Source organism: Carya illinoinensis, chromosome 11 (genome assembly GCF_018687715.1).
Source record: "Carya illinoinensis cultivar Pawnee chromosome 11, C.illinoinensisPawnee_v1, whole genome shotgun sequence".
Lineage (NCBI taxonomy): Eukaryota > Viridiplantae > Streptophyta > Magnoliopsida > Fagales > Juglandaceae > Carya > Carya illinoinensis.
The window spans coordinates 44290962-44313676 of record NC_056762.1 but is presented as its reverse complement, the minus strand read 5'-3'; the positions used below and the strand labels follow the sequence as shown (position 1 = coordinate 44313676).

At 35.9% G+C, this 22715-nt stretch overlaps 3 protein-coding genes across 7 annotated transcripts; 2 read left to right on the top strand and 1 right to left on the bottom strand.

Moving 5' to 3' along the window:
• Positions 1-92: 92 nt before the first annotated feature.
• LOC122280629 lies at positions 93-2911 on the bottom strand. 5 transcript variants are annotated; one of them, XM_043091602.1, is made up of 2 exons: positions 2702-2911; positions 93-1633 (listed from the first exon to the last, which is right to left on the bottom strand). In XM_043091602.1, the coding sequence occupies exon 2, from the start codon at positions 1610-1612 to the stop codon at positions 320-322; it is 1293 nt and encodes a 430-aa protein (XP_042947536.1). In that variant the 5' UTR covers positions 1613-1633; positions 2702-2911; the 3' UTR covers positions 93-319. The 5 variants fall into 5 exon arrangements, with proteins under 5 accessions (XP_042947536.1, XP_042947538.1, XP_042947537.1 ...); XM_043091604.1 differs by lacking the exon at positions 2702-2911 and adding an exon at positions 2571-2655; XM_043091603.1 differs by lacking the exon at positions 2702-2911 and adding an exon at positions 2339-2564.
• An 8284-nt stretch (positions 2912-11195) lies between these two features.
• LOC122281230 (kinesin-like protein KIN-12F) lies at positions 11196-17920 on the top strand. The gene is made up of 17 exons (XM_043092583.1): positions 11196-11627; positions 11748-11810; positions 11910-12035; positions 12297-12380; positions 12541-12666; positions 12757-12816; positions 12911-12964; positions 13051-13143; positions 13303-13398; positions 13643-13791; positions 14357-14506; positions 14714-14843; positions 14931-15893; positions 15980-16075; positions 16157-16294; positions 16388-17179; positions 17348-17920. The coding sequence occupies exons 1-17, from the start codon at positions 11343-11345 to the stop codon at positions 17594-17596; spliced, it is 3654 nt and encodes a 1217-aa protein (XP_042948517.1). The 5' UTR covers positions 11196-11342; the 3' UTR covers positions 17597-17920.
• A 204-nt stretch (positions 17921-18124) lies between these two features.
• LOC122282546 (chloroplastic import inner membrane translocase subunit TIM22-2) lies at positions 18125-20609 on the top strand. The gene is made up of 6 exons (XM_043094480.1): positions 18125-18218; positions 18363-18611; positions 19555-19619; positions 19774-19846; positions 19922-19975; positions 20199-20609. Exons 1-6 carry the CDS (start codon positions 18125-18127, stop codon positions 20456-20458), a joined length of 795 nt encoding a protein of 264 aa, XP_042950414.1. The 3' UTR covers positions 20459-20609.
• Positions 20610-22715: the final 2106 nt, after the last annotated feature.

Here is a 22715-nt window from a genome sequence, read left to right as displayed (position 1 = left end):
ACCGTGTGAACGTGGGACCAAGCATTGCCTATAGTTAGATGGAATTTGATTCCATAATAATTAGTGATTGACGAAACGAATAGCTGGAAAGATGAGAAACAAAATAGAGTAGTTCATATTATATATAATAGCAGTTGCGATAGAACAAAGCTTGTAGCAGGTACAAAAGTGTCACGATTTCCTGTCATCTACAAACATCTCAACATACAAAGGAGAACATCACACTAAATCACATTATTATACTTCACAACTAGTATTAGTCCTCATTCTAAATCTAAAGTCACTTGTCTGTCTTCCTCCAAACCAGTGAACCAAAAGCTCAGAAGAAAGCCCTACTCCCATAAAACACACGGGAACCGGAATTCTTTGATGCCTGTGATTTCTGCTCAGAGCTTGAATTTCCTGAACTGGTTGTTCCACTGTCAATGTCCAGAGGCAGCTTCATCTTTGCCAACGACTCAGTAAACTGCTGCATGCTTTTCATGTACATGTCTACTATATCCTGTTGCACCACATTCTGTTCCGGCTCAACGTTGACTGTAACAGCAGGCTTGGTCGGTGAATCGCTTGGCCCCCCACCTGAGGAATCGCTCTCACCATCTTTAGCGTCCACAATGTTCTCTTTTGGGGCTGAAACACGTTCCAGATTTGGAGATTTTAATGCTTCTGGAGCATCAGAAGACTCGAAGCTTGCAAGGTTTGAAGGAGAAGAAACTCCATTAGTTGACACACTGCTAAGAGGAGAATCGACCTTGGAATGTTGGATGGATTCACTTGTACCAGTTGAGAAGCTTTCCACGACATGAGCACCCCCTTCCGAACTAGGATTTTCAGCATCAGAAGCAGCCAAGCTCTCGGAGCTCTGAGAGTCCAAACTGGGACATGGTAAACCAATATACTCGGATACCATCAACTGGTCTTCATTCACAATCTTAGGATCAGGGAACTCGATCTTATCTAAATCATTTGGTAGCGACTCAGTTATTTCTGTGTCCTGAACAGTTCCATTTGTGGCCAAAGCAGTTGGCATTGCTGGAATAGCCATCACTTCTGGCGAAGCCCCATTATAGGAGAGAGACAATTGAACAAACCCTGCTGGGGAATGGAACAGATCAGTTGAAGATAGAGAGAACTCTTTCTCCAACTTCCCATTCTTGATGAGGACTTCAGATAATGGCACCAAAGCAAATCCCAGCAACTGATCCTCGAGATAATTCCTCACCCTGCTCAACATCCATATCTCACATTTGAGTGAGGAAACAATCGTTCGAACATTGAGACGGACATTATCGTTGAAAACCGGATTCCTTCCACCACCATTAATGATTTTGGTGGAGACTGTGTTTTCAGGATCGCTAGTCAGGCAAAGCTTGGCATAAACATCTTGCTTGTGGTATATGCAGATGTTATGTATGTCCCTAGCCTGGTGTACATAAACCTCAAGTACGCCCATGAAGTCCTCTATGTTACACACCGAAGCATCCTTGCTGTTGACCTCATATCCCTTTGACAAGGAACTAGAGTTCCGTTGGAAGAAGTCGGATTTCTGCTTCTCTGGCTCGGCTAAATGGGAGTTCTTGAATGGTGACACAACAGATTGTGGGGAGTCCATGATACCACCGAGAAGAGCAACCTGACAAAGCACGAAGGATCTATTTTTAGAAACCATATGATTTAAAATTAGAGCCTCAAAGTAGAAAATTTTCTGCTCACCCAATCAGACCCAAAGCCACAAAGCAAACGAAATAGAGGACAACTTTGATATGAACTCAAAAAAAAAAAAAAAAAAAAAAAAAAAAAAAAAACAATTAAGAAACAATCCGCAAAAAAAAAAATAAAAACCAAATCTGGAACTCTTGACCCGTCAGGAACCTAGACCTCAGATCCAAGACATAAGCCAATTTGTTAACATCCCAGATGCTTAAAAACCCGAAAGCAAACGTAGAACTAAACAAATTGAAGCCCCCGTCTAAGCTGAAACAAGAGCAAAATTCGCAAACCCAGAAGTCAAATTCCTAAAACAAGATCTTTCACCTGAACCGGTAAACCTAGCCAGAACTGGAAGGAACACAAAATTCTCAAAAGCCAGAAGCCAAAGCCCCACAAAATGGGACGTTCGAGACGAACAGCTTCAGAGTCCACACTCAACTCTTGAATTAGAAAAAAGCCAGTTCTGAGAGACAAACCCAAACCAAAACCTTGGCTGAGCCGGAATTTAACACTGTAATCTCAAAGTCCACAAAACAAAGAACCCCCAGAAGCGAACATTTACATCAACAACTCGAAAACTAAACCTACAAGGCAAAACCTAAGCTTAAACTGAGACGAGCCAACTTACCAAAACCCCTCAAAAGACTTTCTAGTGAGTTGCTCTAAAACCCAGACTCCCAAACTTAAGAACAGGTCAGACCCAAACAGCGATACCCAGATATGAACAGATTCCAATAAAGCGGCCAACTTTTCCTTCACAGAAACACTACGGCCGGAATCCAAGGGAGTGAAACAAGGAAAGCAAAAAGAAAAGCACGGGTAACCCAGATCGTGTCACAGAATTCTAAAAACAAACCCACTTGAAATCCCTCCTTCAGACCTCTCAACAGCGCAAGAAGTACAAGAGAGAAACAACATGAAACAATAAAATAAAAAAGGCACGATAACAAAAAAAGAAAAAAATCTGAGGACTGTGTACGTCTTTTCATACCTTTGCCTCCAAAGTCAAACCGATTTGTCTAGAATCCGATGCTCTAATCCAAGATCCGTTAGCGAATCAGTTCGTCAATCGAGGTGGCTTTGAAGAACTAAAAATCCGCGAACTGCTTGTAGACGGAGGAATATCAAGAAACGGAATAAAAACTACCCATCACACTGCCCAAAGCTTTGTCGGAAGGCAGGGTTTTAATATGCCTATTGAATTATTGTATACCAGTATTTATGTAACATATATTTTTTGTGCCTGTTTTTTCTGTATACGAATAATTATGGAATAATTCCCTCGGTTTTTTCTTTTCTTTTTAGTTAAAATCAACGTTTTTTTTCCCTCTCACTTCATTTTGATGTCAACATTTCATTATTTTTTTAATCCAATTTAGTAATGTTCAAAAAATAAATATGTAGATAATTTGTGCGAAAATATTTATTAATTACATTTTTTGGATTTGGGGTTGCAGAAATGCCGCCCCACGCGTCGGCTTCGGCCAGACCAATCAGAAATAATGTTAGTGCGCTTTGTAGGTGGGACTCGAAACACTTGATGCGGTTTGTCATATTCTCATCACCTATCTTTCACCACTCGTATATTCCGGCTAATACTCTATTTTAAAAAATATTTATATATAATTTTTGAATTATTCTATTCTTAAACATATACGTGAGATATATCATACGCGTTACTTAAGTATTATTAGGAGTAAACTTTGGTTAAGATTACAATTTTAGGGCAGCGGTAAAGATCATGCATGTGTAGTGGCTTGGAGGAGTCAATTTTTAGATGGGTAGTGAAGACTATTCTTCAACTCTCCTCGTGAAAACAGGGGGACAGGGAAATGAAGCAAGGACATCTTATCCAAGGCGGATATCCAGCCAACAAAGTCCTCAAAAGGGGCTCATTCAGTGGTACTGTTACTGTGATATGGCAGTATTGTACTGGTATTTGAAGATATCTTAGATTGTATTTAGTCATAAAAAATTTTTATCTTAAATATAAAATTTTCATCTCATCATTATAATTTTTTTAAATCTTTATATAAAATATAATAAATAATTTAATTTTTTTTTAATTTTTTTAAATTTTAATATAATAATAATATAAAAATATAATATTTTAATATTTAATTTTAAAATTTAAAATTCTCATTTAAAAAATAAAAAGGACTAAACAGAACATTAGGATCTGAGACAATGTTGCAGCCCAGGTCTTTATTTTGACAATGACTTCACAGTACGGAACAGAAAACCCTAGGTTTGCTGCAAACTAGGTTCAAAATATTTGAGATTTTTGGGCAATTTTTTTTTTTTTTTAAAGCTGTGTTTTTGTGTTAAAATTTGAGTAGAAAATGTAGATGCTAGATTTAGAAGAACACACTCCTAAGTGTGAACATGGAGACTTCCCCCTCCTTCACCAACGTTCTAAAGAGCATGGGGTTAGAACTTGAGACACCAGCTTTTTCTTCTTTCTGTTTTTTTAATAATATTCCATTATTTTAATTAAAAATGGGGCCCATTTGCTCCTCACATTGTCTTGTACTGTATTATTCAAATCCATGTCACTGTTCCAAAACCAAAATAGAAATGAAGACTAATTATGGTGGGGTCCCTTTGCTTTTAAAAGGTAAAACTTTAAATGACTAGGGAGGGTCACTCACACACCATTTCAATCATCTTTTCATATGTTTGAAATCATACAATCCTCTTACCCAAAACTCAAAAGGGGATCACTTTCCCTTTTCTCAAGGTGATGGAGGGAGGCTCATGGCTTGGCCCCAACATGATTGAGATAGAGATAGATGACACCTTTATACTGCCTTTATACCTTCACCTCTATGGCATATTACGCACATTCAGAGTATCCGGAGCCGTAATTAGCGTACACTTTTAAAGACTTCTGTTCTGTATTGTATCAACAATCCAGCATGAAATAATATAAAAGAATGAAGAATGTGAAAGAAAAAGATATGTACACACTACCAATCTCTCCACTCATGTACCTTTGAGTCTACAAAACTATGATGTGGTCCTTTGAATTTAATTTTTGGTAGATGGGGTTGTGGAAATTTAAAAAGAGGTATTCAATTTATTTATTTTTCCGTTCATATGGTATCAAAAATGACTTAGTTTTATAGAGATATAATAATAGTTTAGGAGTAATGCTAGATACAGTTATAAGATGTACAAATTTTGTACACTCTTTTTAAAAAAAATAGAATTTATTATTAAAAATGTAATTATTTTTATGTGAATCTCTAACTTATCTATTTTAAAAAAATATATATATACGAACTTACAAACCATATCATGGCATCATTTAACATTACTCGTAGTTTAATGGTTAAAGGAGACCTCTGTTGAAGGGAATGCATTCAAGTTGAGAACAGAAATGTCATCAATATTGACTCTTCTTGAAATCGTCTTCCTGAAGGCTACCAGACATCAACGTGCTTTGAAATTGCGGCAATGGCCGAGCCTTTTTGAGTCATTATTGGGTGTTGTTTATAGGGTGCCTTTGACTTTTTAGGTTTTAAAGCCAATGTCTTGTTAAATGCTGATCACCTAATCCAACATTCCCACGAGAAGCTTGCTTCTCCATGATTATCCAAGTCTTGCCTATATACATTGGAGAAATATTTTAATTATAAAATGATTACATAAAAATAATTTGATATAATTTATTAAATTGTAACGTTATTTTTTTTTATTATAAAGTATATGTTGGAAGAATGGGCGCCCATGTGGACAGACCCTTTCCCTTCCTATGTGTTACAAGCATGTAAAGCCATGCCTTGCCTGTATTTATACTCGAGAGTAAAGGTTCGCCATTAAGGCCAGTGTGCAGGGTGGATATAGTCCCCCTTAATTGATTCTTGATGGCAGATAGTAAAATCTCTATCTCTTTTCTTTTCTCTTGAATTAGTATTTAGGTGGTGAATATATTGACTATTACTCTAATCTATACTACGTAGTACACTTCACCACTAAGAGAAGATGCTTGAGGTTTGTTAAATTGGATAAACTTGTGGAGTAACTCAATAAGCTGTACTTGAAGTATTTTCGTTGTGCTTTTTTACAATATATCTAACAAATCATATAAATTCATATCAATTTATAAGATTTATTTTGTGTATTTCTTTGTAGCCGTAAAAATCCTAATACAGCATTCCTCCATTACCTCTTTCACAATGCTAAGCTACCCATTTTGTTCATTTTGATTTAAAAAAACCCATTATTCTCCACACTACAAGTGGTTCAAATGTCACTAATTAAAATTATAGACCCTTAACCACTACAAAAAAATAATGAAAACACCATTGGTGGTTGTGGTCCATGCATGTGTTTATGAGTTAAAAAGAGAGAATTAGAAAATAGAAGAAGAAAAGAGTTATTTTCTAATAGTGAACTTTTCATTGTTCATACATGTCAGAAGTCAATTTATGTTACATTAAGGGAAGAATAATAATATATTTTCTAAATAATAAAAGAAAAAACTTATATATTGTCTTTGATTTATTTTGTATTGATTTAAAAACATTTTTTATATGGCATATATAAATAGTTTATTTATGTGTAATATTTATATTAGCAAATAAAAATCTCTTCAATCTAAAAAAATGTGGACAATAGAGACAAAATAAGAGGATGTTAGGATTAGAAACACTCATAATCTATCTCATCTCATCTCATTATTATAATTTTTTTAAATTTTTACATAAAATATAATATAAAAATTCAATATTTTCAAATTTCAATTCAATTTTTTAAAATTTTAAAATAATAATAATATTAAAAAATAAAATTTTAATAACTTTTAATTTTTATTTACAATTTTCTTATCTCATTTTATAATCTAAACAAGTCAACGATGAACCATGTTGATAAAGCTCACCACATAAAGGACAAATATCCAAACACTCATGCTGAAAATGAACTCACCATTAATTAGGTGGTAGCAACTTCACCGCCTTTTTATTACGAATAATTGCAACTTCACCACTTGACAAGCATCCAATGCCAAGAACTCATGAGAATCTCAATAAAAGACAAGAAACCAGGGCACACGATACAAAAAAAATTAAAGCTTCTCTATCATGAACTCTCAATTTCTTACTCGTCTTTATAAATGTTTTATTAACTTCATCATTGGAATATCTCCTAATCTATTTTGGTATAGAGTAATATTAAATATAGTTTTAAATTATATAAATTTCGTATACACATATTAAAAAAAGTGGATCTATTATGATAAAAAAGAGGATAATGCTTAGTTGCCTGAATCTTGTGCCCCCAAGTATACCGATCATTGTATTTATGTTTTTTTTAGCATTTGTGCGTGTTTGTTTTTTTAAAATACACACAAATGCTTTAAAAAATACACACAAACACATTGATTAGCACACTTGGAGATATAGTTTTCGGTCACCCTACTACCTTAGCAACGTCGCTTGCCCAACATTTCACTAGTTGATTGTCTTAACTATTGTCAAACTTGATCAACAAAAGAGTCATTCGTTTCAATTTGATTAGGAAATGCCACTATAAATTGATGTAAAAAAAAAAAAAACTATAGTTAATCTCTTGGGTGAATTTTTTCAAGTTAGTTAGATCTCTCATTCTTTAGCTTTTTTCTAATAGTAGAAAGAGAAATGATATTTATAATTTAGAATATGTAAGTCCTTTGCACTTTCATGAAAAGGAGTGCATGAAATTTACATAATCTATAATTGTATTTAGTATTACTCAATAGTATAATACTTAAGTTTGATGTACCTATATATTTAAGAGCTCTCCTATTTGCAAATCGGTATGTAGAACACATCATCTATATCATCACTTACATGACAAGATTTGAGTTGTAAGATTCAAATTTTAAAATTTCTCTTTCGAATTAAATTATGCTATATAAGTGTTTTGCTAGATGTGTTATTCACACCAACTTGTTAATAAAGTGTTACTTCGTCAAATCACCATGAAAATAAAATGAAGAAAGAAAATTTTATACATCACATTTATATCCTCCACTTTCATCTCACTATGATGAGACGTCATTGCTAGTGTTGAGTAAAAATTTAAAAATCTGACTTCAAATTCGACTCCGTCAAAATGGAGTTGGAATCGGATCTTTTTTTTTTTTTAATTATTCAATCGGAGTTAGAGGTGTCATTGGACCGATTTCAACTTCAATCCAATCTGATCCAACTTGGACTCTATTCTCTAACTCCGACTTCAACTTTACCCTCCGAATCCGACTTTACTATGATATTGTACATACGTTATAAAACTATGTATTTATTTATATATTTATCATATATACTAATATATTTATATAGTTATATAACTAGAATTTATATAGTTAAACTCAATATTATACTAATATGAGATAATTATTATAATATATTTTTTTTGTGAAGAGACGAAGGTCACAGGTCCAAGAGTGACTCCCTCCCAATTTTATTAAAGAAGGTAAACCCGCTTTATCAACACAATATATACCTTTTAAAGGAGCTGGCAACCCAATAGTGTCCATACAAACACAAGAAGAACCCTCAGCACCCATTGTAGCCAATCCATCAGCCATCGCATTTCCTTCTCGAAAAACATGTTTGACTGTGTAATTCATAAAATTTAATATCGTAAGAATATCCTCCCATAAATCTTCAAGGTACCAATTTCCACACCTTCCCTCACTCAACCAGTTCACTAAAATCCTAGAATCCATTTTGAGTTCCACATACTGTATTCCCAACATAATGCACTTTCGAAGTCCATGGACTAAAGCCAACAACTCAGTAGTATTATTGGTACCAACTTCTATCTTAGCCACATAAACAAGAATAAGAATACCTTGCTCGTTTCTTATAATGCCTCCAACACCCGATCTTCCTAGATTTCCCAAACTGCAACCATCTGTGTTGAGCTTACACCATCCACGTTTCGGTTTTTGCCAAGCAATCAAACGAACTTTCTTACTTTCTTTATGAATAATAGGCACACCTAAGTCAAACAAAACTGCATCATCATATTTATTCCAAGTTACAGTAGCCTTAAGTTTTAAGCCAACCCAAGAAATCCAAAAATGGACTTTCCTCCAACAAGCCTCTAGAGAATCTACAATGCCCTCAATTCGTTTTTTGCATCTTCAAAGCCAAAATTTCCGAGTGATGATTGAAGGAAGCAGACCAAACAACATACCACGAGTGCTTGAATTGTGCGCCCTACTAAACCACATGGCTATTCTTTGTCTCCATGTGGATGAAGGAACAAACCAAATGCCCAGTCTAGTAGACATTTTCCTCCAAACAAACTAAGCCATATCCCCTCCTGCCAGAACATGATCTAGATCTTCATAGGCACCTAACTCATACCAAACACATTTTGAGCTAATTGGAATACCCACTCTACGCAGATTGTCATCAACGGAAAGGCCTCTATGAATGGCCTGCCACATAGTCATAGAGATATTTTTAGGAAGTCCCAGAGTCCAAATCCAATGGAGCCAAGATGATTTTGGCCCCTTCATTCGCAAATTCTCCCAAGCACTTTTCACCAAAAAACAACCATCTGTATTTCCTATCCAAATCAATTTATCAGGACCTTGTCGACAGTTTTCGAGATGCATCAACACTTCAAGAGCCTTTTCACGTCCCAATAAACTTACAAACAATTCCTCATTCCAATCATGCTCCAACTTGCATTCTTTTAAAGACAATAGAGGCTGAACAATATCTTCAGTAGAGTGACTCAAAGGATCCAAAGGGGACCATTTATCCCACCACAAGGAAAAATCCCCATCCTTAATCTGCCATCTTGTATGCTATAACACCTTAGGAATACAACGCATCACCATTCGTCAAAATCCAGTGCCTCTCATAGGATTCACCAAGGATATGTGATTCCCTTTGGCGTATTTGGCTAAAAAAAAAAAGAAGCCCACAAAGATTTTTTGGCTAGTATTTTCCAAGCAAATTTCATATGTAACGCTTTTTGGACCTCATGTAAATTCCTCAAACTGACTCCTCCCTCCTTAATTGGTTTGCAAATTTTATCCCAAGCTACCCTTTATTTTTTTGGCTTCCCATTATCCACACCCCAATAATAAACTAATAATAGTTTACTATATGTAAACATCATAGTATTACTATCATACATAATTAAGTATAGAAATAAGTTAGACACTAACATTGAAATAAACCTAATATATTAACTTAATAACTCAAAATACTAATTTACTAAAGTATAATAACATATAATTAGACACTAGAAAGTCTAGTATATGATTAAGTTGGACATTAGTATAATAACATGTAATTAGACACTATAGTATAAGTCTTGTATATAAATAAATTAGACATTAGTATGGAAATAACTAATGGTCTAGTATAATAAGTTAATAACACATAATACTGATTTACTAAAATATAATAACATGCAATTAGATTTTAAAAATAAGTCTACTGTAGAAATAAGTTCTAAATATGTTAGACACTAGTATAATATAGTAACATGTAATACTATAGTATAATAACATATAATTAAATACTATAATATATGTCTAGTATAGAAATAAGTTGAACACTAATATAGAAATAAGTCTAATATAATAAGTTAATAACACTTAATACTATAGCATAATAACATGATTAGACACTAGAAATAATATGTTATACTATAGTATGATAAAATGTAATTAGACATTATAGTATAAATTTAGTATAAAAATAAGTTAGATAATTAGTATATAAGCAAATTAGCAGTAAATGATTTAGTTTTAGTTTTTAATTTTTAAAAAAATTCATAAAAATCTTTTTTAAAAATGGGCTAAATATGAAACTAAAAAAAAAAAAAAAACTCAAAAAATCCAAATTTGACTCTTATTCGACAAGTTAGAGTTGTAGTCAAGTTAAAACCTATACAAATCTAAGTCAAAATCAAAATTCAAATCATAAAGTCGGAGTCGAGTTTAGGACATAGTACTCATCCATAGTTATTGCCCATCAAGTTTTATATTTATTCATTAAAGATATAAAGAATTATTTAAAGATGATAAAAATATAATATTTTATATAATGAAATGGAAGTGAAGTAGATATCATTGCTCAAATGAAAGAATTAAACGCAAAGAAACATTTATAAAATAGAGCTTACGTCATCTCAACCTCACCCCCCCTCCCCCCACCCTCTCCCAGCATGGCCAACGGCTAGGTTGTTTGAATCTTTTGGATTGACGAATTTGTCCCTGCCCTCTGTAACGCCTACTTTTAATTTAATTTTTGATGTTGACGTTGATTGGGAGCGCCTGCTGTGATCTGTTACTTTTTTTTTTTTATTTGAAATGGAAAATGGTTTTTATTATTGCTTCTTATTAAAATAGCATAGAGGTGGGTCCATGGCATCATATGGAGACTCGAGAGGACGAGTAGGGGTATCTCAGTAATTGCATCAATTCAAAACAAGTGTAGATTTCAAATCTGTATTAGAAAAAAGAAAAATTCGAACATCACAACGGTCAAATCGCCATCTTCTGCTCCTTTACCACAAACAATCGTTCTTCTCCTTCCCTTTCAACCAAGCAACTAACGCCCGAATCAAATCTTCTACTCTCTCCCTCTCTCTCACGCTCGCTCGCTCCAAGAAGCATGAAGCCCAATCAAAGCTCAGAGACCTCGGAGACTCGGTTCTTAGGGACCATATCGGCCTCGTCGATCCGAAACCTCCTTCCCAGATCCATCTCCAAGCACAAGTCCTACTCGTCAAACTCTAGACTCTCCAAATCCAACGCCGAGAATACTCCACCGAACGATCTAAATATCCATACCGGTGATTCCCGATCATTGCATTCGGCGACCGAATCTTCACCGTCCAAAATATTGAATTCCCGGCACCCGATCACTAGCGCAGCATTGGTACCACTGGATCCACAGGTAAAGATAGTGTTTTTTAAATCATATTCTTGTGTTCGCTATAAAAAATCCTGTAGTTGTTGAAGCCAGTTAAGTAAAGTAAACCCTGTAGATTTACTCCTGAGATTGTTGAACTTTTAGGATGAAATTGGAGGATTGGACGGTCAGTGTGAAGTATTGGCACCTCCGGATCCACCGGTAAAGGTATCTCATCTGATAGTCCTGAAATTTCGTTTTTGTTTTCTTTTTTATAACTTCATGTTAGCGTTCGGGATGATAATTTTAATTCGAACTGTCTGATAGGTTGTGGTGAGAATTAGACCCGATAATGAAGGGCATCGGAAGGTTAAGAAGGTCTCTTCGGACACATTATCTGTTGGAGATCGGAAATTTACGTTCGATTCGGTTATTGATTCGAATGCGAATCAGGTATGCAGCTTGATCCAACATCCGGGAGTTTATATTTCTCTATTTTTATTCAAGTTGAGCAATGCTTTGGTTACTTTAAAGAAATTTAATCTGAATCCTAGTTTATTTGTCATTTTATACACAGTTAAACATAAAACCTTCACCTAATTGAAAATTATAGAAACAGGAGAGTTCATTTGAAATTTTCAACCGAGTTGACTTGTGAGACATTAGAAACGGCTAGAAAACTTTCATTTACGTGATTCCTTTTCTGATTACCAGGAAGATGTATTCCAGTTAGTTGGAGTCCCTTTGGTGAGAGATGCTTTAGCTGGTTACAACACTTCCATTTTGTCATATGGACAGGTAACTATGGATTGTATTTCATTCGTAACATTTCCTTAGAGCAAGCTGACTTGCATAGTTAATGGATTTATTCGATTCCATGAAGAAGAGAAGAGAAAGAAAAAAGTGTTTATTTGACACTGTATCTAGCAATAAAGTCACCTTGTTGAATTTTCACCAGACTGGAAGTGGAAAAACATACACAATGTGGGGTCCGCCAAGCGCCATGGTTGAGGATCCTTCTGCAAGTAGTCACCGGGGCATTGTTCCTCGCATCTTCCAAATGTTGTTCTCCGAGATTCACAGGGTATGTTTTGTTCCTAAATCTTATTGCAAGCGGAAATTAGCAATGTCGATGTGCTTCATGACTGTTTGACTCTAATTGTTGTATCTACAGGAGCAAGATAACTCTGAAGGGAAGCAGACAAATTACCAGTGCCGTTGCTCTTTTCTTGAGGTATTTGCTTTGTTTGAAAATCTCTTGAGTGATAACTCTTCTTCTTAATTCACTTGTGTTAAGATGTTTTTGTTTAATTGATTTATTATCACAGATATACGATGAAAGAATTGGGGACCTACTTGACCCAATGCAGCGAAACCTTGAGGTGAAGATGTGTGGTCCTTTTATATCTGTAGTTATATCATCATTATGCACTTAATAATAATGAGTTCGGTAAAAAAACTATTCCAGATAAAGGATGATGCGAAAAATGGATTGCATCTCGAGACCTTGACCGAGGAATATGTGACTAGCTATGAGGATGTGATACAAATCCTGATCAAGGTATGCACGCATCCTTTTTTAAGTTCTCTTGTATCAACTATATTTCCAAAGTTTGGGTTTTTAAATTTTTTTCATGCGATGAGTTTATTGGCATATTTCTGCACTTTACAATGATTCCTTTGGTGCATTGTTTGGTTAACTTGTGCGTATATGATGTAGGGCCTTTCAAGTAGAAAAGTTGGAGCAACTAGCTCAAATTCTAAGAGCTCGAGATCCCATATTGTTTTTACTTTCGTCATCGAGTCATGGTGCAAGGTAACATTGGATATTTCTTTCAACTATCAGTGAGTTATTTTATTCTACGAAAGAGGTTGTTTGGTTGTGATAGACATGTTCATGGAATGTCAATTCCCTCGGACAGAAGGTTTCATAGTAGTCTCGGAATTTAATGGAACCATAGATTCATTTGTTGACCATTGTTGCTCTTATTAGGTACTACAGTCTACGATCCATTTTTTACAGTAACTTCAATGTGTTATTTTATCAATTAATGATGTAGGGAACCTCATCCAAGTGTTTCAATAGTTCAAAAACGAGCAGAATCAGCCTTGTTGATCTTGCCGGACTTGATAGAAATAAAGTTGATGATGCGGGTAGACAAGGTGCAAGGGAAGGCAAACATTTAAAGAAGTCCTTATCACAACTTGGGTATGATGCATCAGCCTCGTTGAATTTTGTTTCTCGAGATATCTTTTTTATAGATTATTGCTTAGATGATGCGTTTGATTCTACCCCTGCAATTGGTCTATGGTCTTTTTCATATTTTTCCAAAATTGATGTGTGACTGGATAACACCTTACCTTCTTAGCCATGCTAAAGATATCCTTACAATTAAACAATTCAATACTCAGGGCCGGGGTAAGGCACCACCCTATACAAGGCCCCCAAAATTAGAAGTGGAATGTCTTTAATTTATTTTATTTAGAAAAAATATAAAAACTATTTTATTGAATAAAACTTTAAATAAATAACTTTATATTTTTTAATGCGTGCTAGGACCCATGATACTATGTTTATAATTAATACAATGAAGAACTTATAATTTTAAATCAATTGTCCTGAAAGTTTGCTAAATTGAGGCACGAAATTTGCAATGCCGATACTTAGTTCGAGTTGCTAGAGTTTGTCAATTAGTTTTTTATTACAGGCCAATATTTGTCATGGTTGGATTTAAAAACAGTGTTTCATAATCACTGTTCTCTTATTGGTGCAGGCACTTGGTGAATATTCTTGCAAAAGGAGCTCAGTCCGGAAAATCTGAGGATGTGCCATACAGAGGTTCCTGTTTAACACATTTGCTGCAAGAATCATTCGGTGGCAATGCCAAACTCACAGTTATCTGCGCCATCCACCCAGAAAACAAGTAGATGACTTGAACTACTAATAATTTCTTTTAAAGAACCTAAGTAACAATTATGAACAGTTTGCTGTTTCACACACATCATCATTAGATCAGGTCATTTTCATAAGAGAGGGATTTTAGAACAAATTTTGAAAACTATTTTGAAACAAAGCTTGAGGTTTCGGACTTTCTTTCTGAAATAAAGGTTGTTCTGCTTTTTCATTGCAGAAATAGTAGTGATACACTGAGAACGCTCAGGTTCGGACAGAGAGTGAAATTCATTAGAAATGAGCCGGTAATAAATGAAATAACAGAGGATGATGTTAATGGTCTGAGTGATAAAATTCGTCAACTGAAGGTATTAAATTTTCCTGCAGAAGTTAAAATTGAAATCTTATTTTGAAGTTGATAAGTTTACTTTTTATTTTCTGCCTTTTGTTTTCAGGAAGAACTTATTAGAGCTAAGTCTAACGCATGTGTACCAGTAGGGACTCGAAATGGATATTTTCAAGGACGAAATGTACGCGAAAGCTTGAATCAATTGAGAGTAAGCCTTAACCGCTCATTGATTCTAGCCCCTATGGAAAATGATTCTGATGAAGAGATAAAAGCTGATGAAGATGATGTAAGAGAAATTCGTCAGCATCTAGATAAGCTGCATGGTTCTGAAGAGAATATTAGAGACACATCTGTTAATGGGGATTCCATTGAGTTTTATTCGATGGATGAAACTTGTGAGACAGACATGCTGGGTGCAGAAAGTAAAATTGAAGAAATCGGTATGGAAAAGCCTTGGAGTGAGCTTCCTCAAAAGGCTGATGATGCTTTAGAAGATAATTTTGTAAGTGCTTGTAACACTTTAACAGCTGTTGATCTTGCATCCATAAGGAGCATTTCAATTAGCTCATGTTGTCAGTCCCCAGTCCTCCAAGACCCAACGCTGTCTGAATCTCCGAGAATTAGAAATGCCCAAAGGAAAAGCTTGAATATGACAAGTCTAGCAAGTCAGAACGGTGTGTCAGAAAGCTCAAAGTTAAACTTGGATGTATTAAGACAGTCACTTAAACAGGTTGAGCACATCCGATCGTCTTTGCAGTCTTCAGCCCCCACCGACACCTTGGCTGCAAGCCTACAAAGAGGCTTACAGATCATTGACTATCACCAGCGGAACTCAGCAGTAAACAAATCTTCAGTTTCCTTCTCATTTGAGCACTTGGCATTGAAACCTTGTCCAGAAGTTGATAAGGCACTACCAGATGGGAAACCATCTTCTTCTGTCATTTGTGCATCTTGCCGACAGAAAATATATGAGAAGAGTTCCAATGAGGTCCAGGATAGCTTGAAGACATGGATTGTAGCAGTTGATGAGGCAGAGAGTCCTACCCAACTGATAGAAGAAGTGCCAAAAGTATGGCGAAACTTAATTTCTGCCTAGTGTGCTTGAATGTAATCATTCTTCTTTATAAAATCAGTTTTCTGCTTCTACTGTTTCAGGATGCAGGTAATGTAATGATAAAATTTGTCAAGCGAGAAGTTCTTGAAAATATTTGTTTGGAGCAAGCTGCCAAAATTGAGCAGTTGAATGAACTGGTACTAAGAATTTTCTGGCCTCCATAAATCCTGGAATTTTTATATTGTGGAATTTATTATTGACAGTCCAAATTTCTACAGGTAGAGCAATACAAACGTGAGAAGGAGGAAGTGCATGATCAAGAAAGCAATACATTTTGTCTCAAGGCTGCAGAGAGCAAAATGGTACCGTTTAAGGATGCCATAAACAATGATTATCATGTACTGAAGAAGGACGAGGTTAGTTTTGTTATGTTTTCTTTTCTACTGAACCTTGAAATTCAAATGTTGGAAAATCCGTTCCCAATTGTTATGGTGTGGTGGTTTGTGCAGCTTCTGATGTGCAAAACTGTCGAGAATATTCAGCCAGAGATTATTAAGGAAAAATGTGAAGTAAAGGAAGTCATTGAAACTGGGTTTGGGAACAGATGTTTTGATCTGAATGAGAAGGAAGCACTTCTCGAGGAAATTGAGAGGTTAAAAGGAAGGCTACAGTCATATTCTGAGGCATCTCTCAACAGGTCTACAGAAAAACTGAGATCTTCTTTGTTGTCCCGATCGATTCAACTACGAAAAAGTGTTGTTGATAGTCTAGATAGTGGTAAGGAGGAAGAAGAACTAGAGAAGGAAAGACAGAGATGGACAGAAATGGAGAGTGAGTGGATTTCTTTAACTGATGAACTGAGAATTGACCTTGAATCACACCGGCGACGTGCAGAGAAGGTGGAGATGGAGCTGAGCGTAGAGAAGAGGTGCACTGAAGAGTTGGATGATGCACTTCACAGAGCGGTCGTTGGGCATGCTAGAATGGTCGAACACTACGCTGATCTACAAGAAAAGTATAATGACTTGACTGCCAAGCATCGTGCAATCATGGAAGGGATAGCAGAGGTGAAGAGGGCAGCTGCAAAGGCAGGAAAGAATGGTCATGGATCTCGTTTTTCCAAATCCCTTGCTGCAGAGCTTTCTGCATTGAGGGTGGAGAGGGAGAGGGAAAGAGAGATGTTGAAAAAGGAGAACAAGAGTCTTAGAATACAACTAAGGGACACTGCAGAAGCTGTTCATGCCGCTGGAGAACTTCTTGTTAGGCTGAGAGAAGCTGAACAAGCAGCATCAATTGCAGAGGTAGCTTATCCATCACTTGTGTATTGAGTCGTATTGAGTCATTGACTTGTGTATAACCGAGTTTCCATAAGGGGTCAACTCTCTTAGTAGGGTTGTTGCTGTGGGGTTATTAAGAGTTTGAAGTTTTCTGATCAGTTATTCAATCTTATTATCTTCACGTCAATGCAGGAGAACTTGACAAAGTTTCAAGAAGACAACGAAAAGTTAAAGAAGCAAATGGAGAAGCTCAAAAGAAAACACAAGATGGAGATGATCACCATGAAGCAGTATCTTGCAGAGAGCAAATTGCCAGAATCTGCATTGCAACCGCTATATCGAGAGGATTCTGACGTTGCACACAGCAACACGCTCCCATATCCAGATGATGATCAGGCATGGAGAGCAGAATTTGGTGCAATATATCAAGAGCATTACTAATTCTCCATACAAAGTTAAAATCAGCTACTAAGAGAGTTGGAGGTGATTGGCAGTTGTTGGGTGGTGGGTTTGCATGCATCAGGCGACCCTACTCGGGTCCAAGCATTGTACAATTCATGCAACTCTTATTTGTTGTTTTAACTTTTAAAACCTTTTTGTATGTTTGGTGTGATTATATGTTGAGAGGAATTTATTTTTTTTGTGACTCTTTCTGGAAAATCATGAATTATTCTTTAAAGATATAGGTGTGGGACTGCAGCACTTTGTGGGTAAACCTTAGCAAGCTAAAAGAAATGAGCTTTTTCAGGATCCTTCATTAGAGAAGATTGTCTTTACAAGCCTTTTTATTTGATGTTTTTCAAGTGAGTTGTAGTAAAGAAATGCATTGGATTGCTCCTTCTTTGAAAGAACAATGAATCTCCAACCAAATCAACTTGTTTTTTACTTTCTATTTCTGTTGTTAGAGTAAATTTTAAATTTTTGGTATTTTTTCTCCAAAAGTCGCCTGGGAATGGGAAGAGACTGATGATGAGAGTTCCAGAGAGCCAAGCGGCAAGCCACCTTATTAAGATGTTAAGTCGAGAAGTTTCGCCACCAGAATTTTCAGCTTTAGCCTTTACAAGTATTATTCATCACGCACGCACCATCATTCGCCTTAACAAGTGTAATAAAGTAGCCTTTACAGTTAAGGTTTGGCGACTCTAGTGCCTATCACGACGTCGTCCCGAAGATATCTAATATAGACGACGTCGTTCCAAAGACTGAGAAGTAACATACGATATTCCACTGCTAATAAAAAGGGTAGGTAGCCAGCGATGCAGAGAGATAGATTGGGTGGCGACGATGGATTCTCCGAAGAATCAGTCCGATACCGAGGTCGAGACCAATCCAAACCCTAACTCTAATAATTCACCAGACGCGTTGGTACCCGCTCCTAATGGTCCCGCTGTCTGCCTCCTTAGGTTTGCCGGTGATTCCATCGGCGGAGCCTTCATGGGCTCCATCTTCGGATACGGTTCTCTCTCTCCATCTGTCTCTCTCTGCTATATATATGTTCATGCGTATGTAATTGCGTTTTTTTTTTCTTTATTTGTAGTTGATTTTTAATTGATAAATTTGGGAGGGTTTGTGTGTATTTTGGATTTGTTGATTAATTTATTTAGGTAACTGCATATGCTTTGGTCGCGTTTGAAGGGGTGTTTATTTCATTTTAAATTTTTAGTTGTGCTTTCTCTTAGGTCTGTTATGCTCTATTATGCATTTCTTTTAACAAGTAATTATGCATTTTCACACATGCCCGAGTTGTTTTAAACTGTGGCATTCGTTTTAGTTTTAGCTTCGTTAACATGACGAGTGAAGATATGTAATTTGGCTATTAACTGCATTATGTCATGGGTTCCACTTCCTTGAACCATCATTGCCATCCTACAAACTCTGGTCTCTATCTTTCATAGAGAAATCTCATATCTAAGATTAAACAATATCCATGTTGCATCATATCTAGTGGATTCATTGGTTCAGGCCGGAGAAGTAATTTCATGTGATTGTTCTCAAAGTGACTGCAATGGTACTTCTAATTAGATTTGAATATTCTCAATGAGACCAGAAGAAGCCATCCATTTTTTAGAGTCTAGGTGGAGAAGGTCTTGAGTGACTGATATAAGCAGAGTCAATGGTGCTCGTGATTCTTCGCAAACTAAAGCTACATTGATTTTTTGTTAATAGCCCACTCTGTTGATGCTATGGGGGAGAGAAATGTACAGGTTGTGTATCCTGTGAACATAAGTTGATATGGTTGAGCTTAAGTTCCTGATGTGGATCTTGAGGAAGGATACCTAGAGGGATTTTTCTATAGGGTATCTGAAAATCTTATTGTCAACTGAGCCTTGGTCATAACAAAATATGTCAATTAGAATTTTTTTTTTTAAAACTAATATGAAGGATATGTTATGTTCTAGGTGCGGGATTGGTCAAGAAGAAAGGCTTTAAAGGATCCTTTGCAGAGGCAGGATCTTCCGCCAAAGTATGAAATCCCAGAATTTTCCTCTAATTTGATTAAATAATCAGAACCTTTGTTTGGAGGCTTTCTTATGATTTGTTATTGCTTGCAATGTATATTCCCCTCTATTTCAGAGCTATTAATTCTTCTTTTTCCTATCTCTGTCCTTCCACTTCAGACGTTTGCTGTTTTGTCTGGAGTACATAGTTTGGTTGTCTGCATTTTGAAGAGGCTGCGTGGAAAGGATGATGGTATAGTATCATAGAACTTATACTTTCACGTTTATACATTTGTTTGCCGTTTAATCATGCATTCTTTCTCTGCAGTTATTAATGCTGGAGTAGCAGGATGTTGCACTGGTCTTGCTTTAAGTTTTCCAGGTATCCTACATTTTGATACATTAGGTTAAAAATGAGACGTGAATCATACTGGACATTTTTTAAGCATAATTGGCCATGTTTCATCATCTGGTATAGAAATACAAGTTGGAATGTCTTAGCTGAAGGTTCAATAATCACTGTTAGTGCGTGTGAAAATGTAGAATTCCTACAGGTACAACTCTATGTTCCTTGGGCCTTATTTTCACCCTATATGATTTTGCAGGTGCTCCCCAAGCTCTTCTTCAAAGCTGCGTCACTTTTGGGGCATTCTCATTTATCCTTGAAGGGCTTAACAAGCAGCAGCCAGCACTTGCACATACATTTTCGTTAAAAGAGAAAAGTGAGCATTATGGCGCATGTCCACCTTTGGTTCTTCCCCTTCAACTTCAGCTCCCTCTTCCAGACGAAGTGAAAGGGGCCTTCTCCGCATTTTGCAAGTCCTTGAAGAACCGCAATAGGAGTGCTTTTCCCACGGCTCCCTAAGAAATTTTGGAATGGTTTTTCTTCCCTTTGATCTTTTGCTGATCACTAGCCGTCCAGTTCTTACCTTTTGTTGGAAAGACATGGTAATGATGTACACTGTAGATTGGTAGTTGTTGCCTTAAATTGAATTATAAACTGTTGTTTGGCTCAACAGACATGGTTCTCGATTTGGTGGTTCATGGCTAGTTCTAGTCTATCACAGGTCTGAAGAAGAAGAAGAAGAAGAAGAAAAATTCTGGAGAGGGATTGTCAATATTTTATAAACCGTTATAGTCTGCCAGATGCCACTGTCGACTTGTTGTTCATTAACGGTATCACGGTAGCTCAATTAATAACAATATGCCATGAAGCAAACATGCACCTATCAGCAGGTCTTGTGTGGCAATTAACATGGAACTCTTGGTCGTGTCTGGCCTGTCAAATGAGTTTTAACTGCTCTGTAATCTGTTATTAATTTTGTACAGATTTTTTTTCCTTTATATGGTAAGTTTTGTACAGATCGGGTTTGAATATAATGGCTAAAGTACTCCTCTGATTGAGGGAGAAAAGCCATATATGATGCAAAAGTGCAATTAAAGAGGGGGGGAAAAAAGGAGTATCTAGATGTAATGGTGCCCTTTGATTGAGGGAGAAAAGTTAAGACTCGTAAAAGGCCATAAACAGAGTGTCCCACGAGATTCTTTTGTAGGATTTACTCAAAATTCGTTTGGTTACACAAACCACCTTATTTAAGAAAAAAGTTGGATGCAAGCACCGGGTGTAACTGGCGTGTTCATATCATTTAATAAAATGGTGTGTTTTTCATCTATTTACTTTTTTATTTTTAATGAAACACACCGTTTCATTTTCTTATACCTTTCCCTCTCATTTTCCTTCAATATTTGTTTCTCTCCCTCAATTTCGTTCCCCCCTCCCTCACTCCCTCCCTCCCTCCCTCTATCTCCGTCGGACCTCTTCCCTCCTTGTCCATCCTGTTTCCTCCTCTCTCTGCCTCTCCATATCATAACCATAAATCCATCCCTCTCCATCTCCATCTGTCCACTTCTTAACTCACCTTAATTCTAATTGATATCTTCAAAATCTGAAAAGGAGCATTAAGGTTGACTTGTGATTGAAAGTAATTTCTCATTTTCTGTTTATCCACAAGTCTTTAGCTAATCACTTAATGTTTTGTTAGTAATTTAGTATTATAATATCCAATGGATTTGAACTTCATCTCAATAACTTCAACTCCCAAGATTCCATGTTTTTAAGATATTATTCTTTGCAAAACTCATTTGGTATTTGTGTCGTTGAGCTATTGCATTATGAGGCCTTAATACTTTTTCTACTCTTGAGTTTAACAACCCAAAACCATATTATATGGATAGACTTAAGATGGGTCGTGGGTGTAATGGTTTTTGTTTGATGCTACTCACTGGCCATTGTGTTTTAACTGTTTGTAAATTAAACCCCATGTTTCCCCTATCGGGTGGATTGGAAGAAAAAATATTTTAGGCATCTTGTGTATTTATTCATAGGCGATAGAAATTCTACTTCATTTGTGTGGTTAGCTGAGTAAGCCAAGCCATATCTTCTCGGTTTCTTACATTTGTAGAAACTAGAGTTTGAGGAAGTTAATCCAAGACTTCTTTCAGATGCCCAGTTTTTTTTTTCTTGGTAGATAAATGCTTCAACGAACCAGGAAATTAGAATCATTGGTTGTACTCTAGTCTGATACTCACTCGAATAAGGAAGAAAAATCTCTCATTTTGCTTTTCTTGCAGTATTTTTCTTTCTTTGCTTTTTTCTTTTTACTTTTTTTCTTTTTGTTTCTTTTTTCCTTTCCACGTAAGCTCCTATATACTGCCGTTTACCCACCGTTTGCGCATGTCACTTGTACGTAATAGAGGTGCTTATTTAATAATTACAATTTTTTAAAACTTTCACACAAAATATAGTAAGTAATTCAATATTTTTAAATCTCAAAATAAAAATTATATTAAAAAATTATATTCAAACAATATTTTATTTAACTTTTAACTCTCATTTCATCTATATAACCAATCGAGGCCTCTCAAAGTTCAAAGGCAAACTTCAAAATTATTTCCTTCTTTTCATCGCAGTTAATTAGTTGATTTTCCAGGATTATTCTCCCCATCTGCAAAAGTTGGACCCAACAATGGGGCACACCAACTATGAATGATGCCGTATTCAAATTGGTCCAAAGTTGAATATCAAAGTAGAAAAATTATAAACATAAGCTCATACACTACAC

Coding starts and splice junctions, on each gene's coding strand:
- LOC122280629 (XM_043091602.1), bottom strand. CDS start 1,612: ATGGACTCCCCACAATCTGTTGTGTCACCATTCAAGAACTCCCATTTA.
- LOC122281230 (XM_043092583.1), top strand. CDS start 11,343: ATGAAGCCCAATCAAAGCTCAGAGACCTCGGAGACTCGGTTCTTAGGG. Junction 12,381..12,540: donor CCATTTTGTCATATGGACAG/GTAACTATGGAT, acceptor AATTTTCACCAG/ACTGGAAGTGGAAAAACATA. Junction 13,144..13,302: donor TGATACAAATCCTGATCAAG/GTATGCACGCAT, acceptor TATATGATGTAG/GGCCTTTCAAGTAGAAAAGT.
- LOC122282546 (XM_043094480.1), top strand. CDS start 18,125: ATGAGAGTTCCAGAGAGCCAAGCGGCAAGCCACCTTATTAAGATGTTA. Junction 18,612..19,554: donor GGGCTCCATCTTCGGATACG/GTTCTCTCTCTC, acceptor GTTATGTTCTAG/GTGCGGGATTGGTCAAGAAG. Junction 19,976..20,198: donor TCTTGCTTTAAGTTTTCCAG/GTATCCTACATT, acceptor ATGATTTTGCAG/GTGCTCCCCAAGCTCTTCTT.